Source organism: Lutra lutra, chromosome 12 (genome assembly GCF_902655055.1).
Source record: "Lutra lutra chromosome 12, mLutLut1.2, whole genome shotgun sequence".
Classification (NCBI taxonomy): domain Eukaryota; kingdom Metazoa; phylum Chordata; class Mammalia; order Carnivora; family Mustelidae; genus Lutra; species Lutra lutra.
In genome coordinates, this window is record NC_062289.1 from 73,168,624 (window position 1) to 73,178,109 (window position 9,486).

Genomic DNA, 9,486 nt, shown 5'->3' on the forward strand with positions numbered 1-9,486 from the left:
ATGTGCCTTAGTGTCCTAGGCTGTCAGAATAACTAATTACTGTCCAGAGTAGCTACTTCAATGCATGAGGCCAGCACATACGTGTTATAAGCCCAATGTAGGGGCGCCTGAGTGGCTCAGTCGTTGAGCTTCTGTCTTTGGCTCAGGTTATGATCTTAGTGTCCTGGGATGGAGCTCCACGTCGGGCTCCCTGCTCAGCAGGAAGCCTCTTCAGCTCCCCCTGCTTGTGTTCCCTCTCTAGTTGTCTCTCTTTGTCAAATAAATAAATAAAATCTTTATAAAAAAAAAAATGCCCAATGTAACAGGCATAAGGCAGAATCAAATGACAGAAGAGCAGCAAAGAATCCTGCAATCCTGTGGGTGCCAGGCCTTGCCAGGACTGCTGAGCTGCCAGAAATGTAAAGTCCAGAGCTGGCTCTCTGCGTGTGTGTTCATTTTAATGGATGGTATCACTGCTTTTTCTTAGTGGAGGCCCAGATGGGTGGACCAACAGTGAGTGCTGGAAAGGAGATGTTAGGAAATCACTCCATCAGAGGAATTCAGGGCAAGCTGCCTGGAAGAGGAGTCCTTACAACACAGGACTTTTCCCATTATCTTAGACACAGGAGTCTCTGGGGTCTGGATGTGTTCTTCCTTCAGAAGCAGCAGGTGTGTCATCTGTGTTTTCCTAACAGCCATGTGACTGGCTAGAATGGTTTGTCCTATGGGCATTCTCTCTGCCACAATTGTGGGGGTAAATATGTTCTACAGTAACCTTCCCAGTCAAGGGAATGAGGCTTTCTCTGCATAAGAACTTGGGAGTTCCTGAAGTATTTGGACAAGTGGATGGTGATGTTTCCTTGGGTCCTTCAGCAAATATTGAGAATTAGTTTAGTTTAATTTAGATTAAATTAAACTAAGTCTAAACTAATTAGTCTAAACTAATTTAGACTAATTTAGATTAGTTCTGTCATAGCACCTGTACTAGGTTCCGTGAAGCCACGGTGACCAAGAGAAATGCGGTCCCCACAGGTAGCAGCCGGTCCCAGGTGACAGAGGCAGTTCTGCAAGAGCTGTGAAAGGTGGCTTGCTAGAGGTTGGGGCCCCGGGAAGCTGCTCTGGGGGCCTGGGCGGGGCTCAGAGCTCTCTGCTTGCCTGTCTCAGCTGAGGCTGAAGCCCTCACACCTTTGTCCTGGGGAAACAAAAGATGATTATGTTAGCGAGTGTGGTGGGGGTGGGCCAGCCAAAGCACTTTCCAGACTGGAGGGGTTGGGGGGGACAGAGGCAGAGGAGCAGGTTCAGTCGATCCCTGGCAGAGGGGGGCCCTGGGACATGGAGGCCATGGGCAGTGGAAGTGCCGCAGCGTTGGAGGGGTTTTTGCCATGATCAGATTCGCATCTTTTTAAAGTTCTATTTATTTAAGTAATCTCTCTGCCCCCGTGTGGGGCTCAAACTTATGACCCCAAGCTCAAGAGTCAGCCAGGTGCCTCCAGATTCGCACTTTAGAAGATGATTCAGGGGGACCCCTGGGTGGCTCAGTTGGTTAAGCAGCTGCCTTCGGCTCAGGTCATGATCCCAGCGTCCTGGGATCAAGTCCCACATCGGGCTCCTTGCTCATCAGGGAGCCTGCTTCTCCCTCTGCCTCTGCCTGCCATTCTGTCTGCCTATGCTTGCTCTCTCTCCCTCTCTCTCTCTGACAAATAAATAAATAAAATCTTTAAAAAAAAAAAAAAAAGAAGATGATGATTCAGGTGCTGCAGAGAGTGGGGAGGGATTGAGGTACCGCAGGGGCTGCTGTCTTACCTGGTGGACTCTGACTGTGGTTCAGATGCACATGCTGCCTGCTGAGGGGAGCAGAGGCCCTGGCTGCAGATGGAGGAGGTAGTGGTGACAGGGTCCCGGCTGCAGGGACCATGGTGTGGGGCTTGGGATCAGCTGAGGGTGGGGATCCAGATGGCATTGAGGTTCCTGGTGGTGGCACCTTGAGAGACAGTGAGATGTTCACACAGCACACCTTGGGGCAGCTCTTGAGGAGGCCTGGGTCTTTTGACCTTGGGTCTGGGTAGGGGGTGTGGGGATGCTGAGAATAGGGCCCTCAAAGGCATTTGTACCACCCTGGATGACGCCTGCGGATGTCCTTCCTGGTTGGGGCTTTAATTCAAGCTATTTCGCCCTGCAAATGCTGCCTGAATGCCAATGGCCCAGCAAGCTGTAAGCCAAGGACGTGAAAAAGAAAAGCAGAGCCCTTTCCTCAAAGAGCTGGCTGGGTCCAGGTGAGACAGACACACAGGGTCACATTTGTCTGCTAACATGTCCTGGTAGTGTGGAGGTAGGGAAGGAGCTAGGTGCGGGCTTCCCAAAGGCGGCGGCTCTTGAGCTCACTCTCCTATGACAGCCACGCAGCAGAGGGCCTGCCAGGAGAGAGGTCCTCTTAGGTACTGTCCTTGGTCAGCCCAGTTTCTACAATTAAAAGGCCAGCCTTGCCTCCTGTGAGGAAGCACAGCCTGTGACAGCCAGGGAGGCCTCGAGCTCTGGCTGAGGCCCCGGATGCCCTTAGGCTCTTCTTCACTCTGCTCGGCTCTTCAGGAGGCTGGCAGGGCCCACTTTTCTCTTCGCCTCTCTCAGCCTCCTTACTGAGTGTTCCTTCTTGGACCTCTGAAGACTCAGGTCAGCCCTTGGGCACACCAAGCACCAGTCTACCCCATGCTGCTCTGATACACAGCCACGCTGTCGTGGTGGCCCTGGGATCCCTGCCGGACTGTTCCTCTCATTCCAGGATTCCCACAGCCATTGCCTGGTGGTAAAGGCAGGTGTGGTCAATCTGCAAGGCTCCTAAGGGAGAGGGAGAGACCGTAAAGGAGAAGAGTCAGGTGGGGGGGTGGGTAGCCTCAGGTGGGCTGTTAACTTTTAGGGAAGTGGCAAACTTGAGCCTCCTGTCTACTCCCTTGCCTGTAGGTGTGGCTCCCAGCCATGAAGGCCAAGGGGTTGGAGATTTCAGGTACTTTCACCCGCCAGGTGGGTTCCATCTCCATGGACCTGCAGCTGACCAACAAGGCCTTACAGGTCATGACCGACTTTGCCATCCAGTTCAACCGCAACAGGTACATTCCCAAGGCCAGTGTGAAAAGAGCCCTTGCTGGTGATTGCAGGCAGGGGTCGAGAGCTCTGAGGGATCTGGTGCCTCATGGGTGCATCTTGGCCCGAAACTCTCTAAAGCAATGACTTTTTTCCCTTCCCCACGACCTCTTTATGTGGACTCCAAAGTACCAGGCAGAGGGTCGTCTCCCCTTATTTTTGCCTTCTTCCACTGCTCAAAGAGTGTTTGCTGACGAAAACCCCCAGCTCCAGACCAGGAGCCCACCTTCAGCAAACACTCCACATGACGGGATGGAGCCCCCTCTCCAGGCCTAAGTCGCTGCCACCGCAGGGCCCAGCTGTAAGAAGGCTGATGGGGAGCGGACCTGCCTCCCAGCCAGCACCTTGTGGCACAGGTTTAAACCATCAGACGGGGCCTCTGGGAGTGGTGGCTGCACCGGGCCCCTCACCCAACGAGGTCCCCTGTACTGGAGGTCCTGGGGAAGGTTTCCTCTCTGGCACCATTGGGGTCTTCATGGACCAGGCCAGCTAGGCCAGGGCTCTCCTGGGGACCCAAGCAGCCTCTCCTGATGATTCTTCTTCCTGAGCGGCTCTAGTGATGAGCAAACTGAGCCTCTAAGAAGTTGACTGAAGGGGCTGCTTCCTCAGGGAGAGCCCGTAGGCCCTCTCTCAGCTCAGATGGCCCTAGAGTTCAAAGAATCACTCCAGATTCCAAGGGAAAGTCTCAACGATTGCTCACAACAGACTCACAGCGTGCTGACAATGCCCCGGGTGGCAGGCCCTGTGCGAGGACTTTAGAAGTATTATCTTACTTTGAGCTACTTGATAGCCCAGTGAGGTCAATGCCATTGTCCCCTTTTCAGTAAATAATGACACTTGGGCTCAGAGAGGACCAGTGCCTTGCCCAGGATGACATAGCAGGCTGTGGGGGATCTTCCAGGAAAGCCTGAAGAGTGGGCCACCACAGAGGCCTGGGGTTCCCCCCATCGTCTCCCAAAGTATCCCAGGCAGGTCTGATTGCCATTGTGGGTGGAGTGCAGGCAAGGTCAGGCAAGTTAAGCTCTGGATCTCCGCAGTGCTACTTAGCCCATAGTGTCTGAGCACAGGCCTGGCCCTCCCTGAGTTTCCATGTCTTGGAAGATGAGAGAATGTATATCTCTCGCTGTTTTTATGAGAGTAGGAGTTGGTATATCAAATGCCCGGCCTGGGCACAGTGAGCGGTCACTGCGTGGTCCCATGTCTCACACTCCTGGGGATCCTCCCCACCTCATTTACCTATGTGTTGCTTTGCTAAGTAGAGCTTTCCTGAATCTCTCTCTGGCTAGTTCTAGCCCTGACAGTAAAACCTGGTGTCTTGCTTGGGATGGTCACATCCTTCTTGGAAGGTGGGGATTGGTAGCAGAAACTTGGGCAGTCAGAGTCTTCAGTTAGAAGCAGCTCATAGTTCAGGCCTCTGGTGTTAGGTGGAACTCCTCAAGCACAGGACAGAGCAAGGCCATGTTCACCTGGGCCTGCTCCACACATAGCCCAGAAAAAGTGGAGCCCAGATGGGAGTTAAGCCTGCAGCTGGCCCAGGGCTCATTCCTCCTGTCCACACAGCCATTGAGAGTGGGGGTCATGAACATGAACTTTCCTGGGCCCAGAGCTGAGGTGAAACCAGCTTACTGGACAGGCTTCTTGCCACCCACTGCCCTAGCTCTGGAGCCTGAGGAGCCCGCCCATCCCACGTCAGCACCTGTTCCCCCTGCCATTCCTGCGGGGGCTTCTCTCTCCCCAGCTTCGGCCTGGCCCCTGCTGCCCCCCTCCAGGTCCACGCACCACTCAGCCCCAACCAGACTGTGGAGATATCCCTGCCTCTCAACACGGTGGGCTCGGTCATGAAGATGGAACCTCTGAACAACCTCCAGGTGTGTTCCAGGCGGGGCTAAGCACCCCACTCCTTACCTGCCCACCTACCACAGGGGAGGAGCCTGGTGGAGAGGTCTGGGGCTTCGCCTTTGTTGGCTAAGGGGTGTGTCTGTGGAGTTGTGCTCTTTGCCAAAGATCTGGCAAGGGAGACCTGATCCGAGGGGACGAAGGGGCATGGTTACCAGGGAAGGTGTGTGAGGGGACCTGGTCAGGTGGAGGCACAGGGAGCAGGCCCTTCCTGGGGCCTCAGAGGTCGTATCAAGCACATGGGACCAATCAGTGGCCTTGTTTCTAGGTGGCCGTGAAGAACAACATTGACGTCTTCTACTTCAGCACTTTGTATCCACTGCACATCCTCTTTGTGGAGGATGGGAAGATGGGTGAGTCCTGAGGGTGCCCCGAGAGTCCCTGGAATATAATGATTGGCTTGGCCCCACAATGGAGTCTGTGAGTTGCCGGCCCCTCTGCAGAGCCTGAGGCAAGGGTCACGCCTCCATCAAGGACCACTGAGTGTTGTCTGGCCAGCTCTTTCCCTCAGTGGGGGCCATGCTATGCAGGAGTTGTCTCCTGACTTCTGCTCTGCCCGCCCCTCAGCTTTGCCTGTGGTCTCTAGACAGGCCTCCCATGGACTCCTGAGTTGTAGAGCCCAGACCATGTCACACTGGATGTCCATCTCCTGTGCCCTGACTGGAACCCCTAAGAAGACTCATCCCCATGCCAGGAGGGCTCACTGCCAGCTCAGAGCTGAGCAGAGGACTTTGCCCACGTCATCTCTTGGTCACCACAGAAGCCCTGTGATACAGGCTATGATTAACGAGCAGGCTGCTTGGGGCCAGAGCAGGAGGGAGTGCATGTGTGGGTGCTGGGAAGGAGAGATTTAAGGCTCAAGGGGAAGGGGGAAGCCCAGGGTCTTTTGGGAGCAGCACTGGTGACCACTGTCATAGAGCTAAAGGTTTGTTCAGGGAAGCAGGAGGGGGCTGTGGCAGAGCTCGTGCCTGTCTTCAGCTTCAAGTTCGTGCACCTAAAAAACCCATTCCCTGCTGGGTGTTATTGAGAGGGGCCCCAGGTTTATCAGGGTTCCATCTTCTACCTTGTCCCCAACCCCCAGACCGGCAGATGTTCCTGGCCACGTGGAAGGACATTCCCAATGAAAATGAAGCCCAGTTCCAGATCAGAGACTGCCCCCTCAATGCGGGTAGGACTTCTCAGCCCTCCCCCGCCTTCCCGCCCCATCCATACTGCCCCTTACCTATACCCCCAGCCCTCCCCCACCACTGACTGGGGGCCCCCTTCTCACTCTCAGAGGCTGTGAGCAGCAGGCTACAGAGCAGCAACATCTTTACAGTCGCCAAGAGGAATGTGGAGGGCCAGGACATGCTCTACCAGTCCCTGAAGCTGACCAACGGCATCTGGGTGCTGGCAGAGCTGCGCATCCAGCCGGGCAATCCCAGCTTCACGGTGAGGGTCCCTGCTCCTGCCCTGCCATCCCTGGGATGTCTACCTCCATGTTCCAGGCAGCCTCTCCTTCTCTCGCTCCTTCCCAGACCAGGGGTCAGTCTGAGAAGGTGTGCTCTAGCCCAGCTAGGCTGGGGTCCCTCTGAACGTGACATGAATGAGCCTCAGAATTCTGACCCTAGCTTCCAACTCAGTCCCATCAGATTACTAGATAAGACACTAAACTGTGTCACCAGTGATTTGGTCTTGAAGATTCTATACAGTTGGGCCCCTTGAGGGGGCACAGTTGGCCTCAGGCCCACGTGACTAGGAAATGGCACTGCTGGGCCAAGGTGCTGGCCCTCCTCCCACTCTTCCCTGCCCAAGGGCCCACCTGGGAGGGCACTGATAGTGAGCAACTTGCCCTTCTTGGGCTTCATGTCAGACCCCAGTCAGGACATGCCTTCCACGGAGTGTGTGGTTGCCCTGAAGGCCATGCTACTGTTCCAGGCCCCAGAGAGCACCAGGCTTTGCTTCTTACCCTGTGCCCCCATCTCTGGCAGGCATGGCCCTGCAGACATGGCTCCCTGGGCCCCGCTGGCGGTGCTGGCACTATGGTTGGGCGGGGGCTGCAGCAGTAGCTTCGGTGGTGGTAATTTCCATCTCCCTGTGTTTGGTCGCTGCATGCCCACCTTCCCTGCTGGCGCCCGTGTTGCAGGACTTGGAGGTTAGCAGACTGCTTTTCTCTTCCTCTTTTCCCTCCATTCTCCTCAGCCACACCTCGCACAGCCTGTCTCCTGGCCTGGCTCCAGTGCACCCTGCCTCTCCTAGCCTTGCCTCACCCTGCTGCTCCCCAAAGCCGGGCAGACGTGCATGCAGGCACGGGGCACCCCAAAGCTTCCCAACCAGGTGAACCCGACTGAGGAGCTGGTACCCCCACTTCCCAGCACGCAGAGCATGCACAGAGGCCCTGCAGAGAAGATCGGGGCCCCATGGGGCCACCACTGCTGGCTTCCAGAGCTCCGTTTGCTCCCCCCTTCCTCATTGCACCCTTCAGTGGCAGCAACTTTGGCAGAAGTGCTGGTGGCACTTGCTTCTCTTCTGCCTACTCTCCAGCTCCCACAGTGGCAGAGCTGCCTGTGCTGGAGCCCAGGAAGACTCCCCAGCGACCCCCCCTCCACCGCCACTATCTCTCCAAATGGAGACCTCCTTTGCAGCCCTCACACCTCATCGGAGACCCCTAGTCCTTCACGGGCAGTGACGGGCCCCAGCAGCTCTGTGGGGCAGGGGCCGGGTCCTCCCCGCCAGCCACCAGCTCATGATTCACTCTGCTTGGGCCGCAGCGGCTGGGCTGACAGCAGGTGTGTGGGCTGCACGTATATTTGGTCCGCACCCAGCTGGCTGCCGCAGCCGCCCCCTCTGCTCCCTCCGCTTTACTACACATCTGCCCCAGCCGTGCTGCCACCAGGCCACGTGTGCACACCACACTCTTCCATCTGGCTCTCCTGCTCTTCTCCCTCCCTGTGTTCCCTCCCAGCCCCTGAGAGGAGCCTGGGGAATTCTGAGCTCTCTCCATCCCCTGACCTCTCTCTCCCCCTGCAGCTGTCCCTGAAATGTCGAGCACCAGAGGTGTCCCAACACGTGTACCAGGCCTACGAGACCATCCTCAAGAACTGAGGCCCCATCCAGTGCCCACCCCGGCCTTCTGCCAGCCCCAACAAGGAGTCCCCTGGGAGTGGCAGCACCTTCCTGGAGACGCTGAGCAAGGCTCTTGGACACCACGGAGTTCCCTGGTCCTGACTGCCGGGCCCACCTGGGTCCTCAGGGCAGGTTAGCATTCCTCCTGGAGTGAAATCTCAGTGTACCCCTGTGCTCGGGGACTCCCCTCTTCCGTTGCTGCTGACAGTTAGGGTCAGGTAAGGAGGGGACCAAAGGAAACAGAGCCAGAGAGACCACAGAAGCTGATCAGGCAGACCCAGGGTTTTCTCTTCCTTTTCCTGACCAGTTCCTGAAGGGCGAGTGTGTGGCTCCCTCTTCTGGCTCCTGGCCTGGGAAGCCCCTGCCCCTCAGTCTCTCTTGGGTCAGTGTTAGAGGGCCTCCCCATTACCCGCTCTCAGGCCAGGCTGTCCTGGTGTGTGTGGAGGGTCCTTTGGTGTGCCCAGAGAGCTCCTCTGTCAGGGGTCTGGGGCTCCTGGGGGCCTACACCCCTACCTTTCCTCTCTGCATCCACCCAGGTGGGGCCCCCCTGGTTGTGCCCATCGGGCCTCAGCCTCCTGAGCACTGACCCACACGGGCAAGACTGGGCAGAAACATCCAAAGCCCCGGCCCAGGCTCCTGCCCCCCAGCAGTTGCACACATCAACTCACCTCACTCCTTTTCTTGCCCTGGAGGACGGTGACTGCCTACAGTATAGTCCTTGGCGTCCCCTGTGTTTCTGGAGCAGAGACAGGACTGAGGGATGGGGCACATGGGCGAGCAGGGTGCTTCCCATCTGGGGTTTCTTTGGGGTTTCTCCTTAGTGTCTGCTGCCCTCCCCCTGGCCTCCCAGATTTCCATTGTGTCTGACAGAGCATTAGGTTTTCCTGTACTGCTGTTTAATAATAAAGAAAGATTCTGCTTTTGGCAATCACAGACACTTTTTTCCCCCTCCACTAATTGTCAGAATTGAAAATTGCCTCCCAGTGGTTGAGGATGGCTTTCTGAGCCCTGCAGTAACTGTAATATTCACAGTATATATACATACACATACATATACATAGATACGTATACTACAGTATACATAATATACATACACATATATATAATGTATGTTTATTCTTATTTTCAAAAAGAGAAAATGAATAAAAATGATGACATCAAGTGTGTCCCTGGCCAGTGTGTCAGGTCCTGAGGCTCTTGTGGGTGGGGTCCTGGGTCCAGGATCAAGGGCTTGAACTGTGTGCCTAGCCCCTCCCCTGGCACTCTAAGGACAGGGCCTTTCCCTCTACCCTGTCCTTAAAAATGGACGTCTGAGGCCTGCTGATCTCCCTGGCACCACTCCTGCCCTTGATCGTAACTCCACCCAGCCGT

The 9,486-nt window shown here is 56.0% G+C and overlaps 1 protein-coding gene and 1 non-coding gene across 8 annotated transcripts in view; both read left to right on the top strand.

The window, feature by feature from the left end:
• Positions 1–9,043, top strand: part of AP1B1 (adaptor related protein complex 1 subunit beta 1) — a 53,789-nt gene extending 44,746 nt beyond the window's left edge. For 5 of the 7 annotated variants that reach the window (XM_047697109.1, XM_047697113.1, XM_047697110.1 and 2 more), the window contains 7 exons: positions 2,935–3,080; positions 4,853–4,982; positions 5,279–5,363; positions 6,092–6,178; positions 6,287–6,441; positions 7,136–7,144; positions 8,020–9,043. In XM_047697109.1, the coding sequence (XP_047553065.1) occupies positions 2,935–3,080; positions 4,853–4,982; positions 5,279–5,363; positions 6,092–6,178; positions 6,287–6,441; positions 7,136–7,144; positions 8,020–8,094 (687 nt within the window). In that variant the 3' untranslated portion in view covers positions 8,095–9,043. The remainder of the gene's footprint in view (positions 1–2,934; positions 3,081–4,852; positions 4,983–5,278; positions 5,364–6,091; positions 6,179–6,286; positions 6,442–7,135; positions 7,145–8,019) is intronic. The other 2 variants (XM_047697112.1, XM_047697114.1) reach the window with 1 other exon arrangement.
• On the top strand, positions 3,625–3,721 carry LOC125082787 (small nucleolar RNA SNORD125). Its single transcript, XR_007122103.1, has one exon. It is a non-coding gene; the product is annotated as a small nucleolar RNA SNORD125 (small nucleolar RNA).
• Positions 9,044–9,486: the final 443 nt, after the last annotated feature.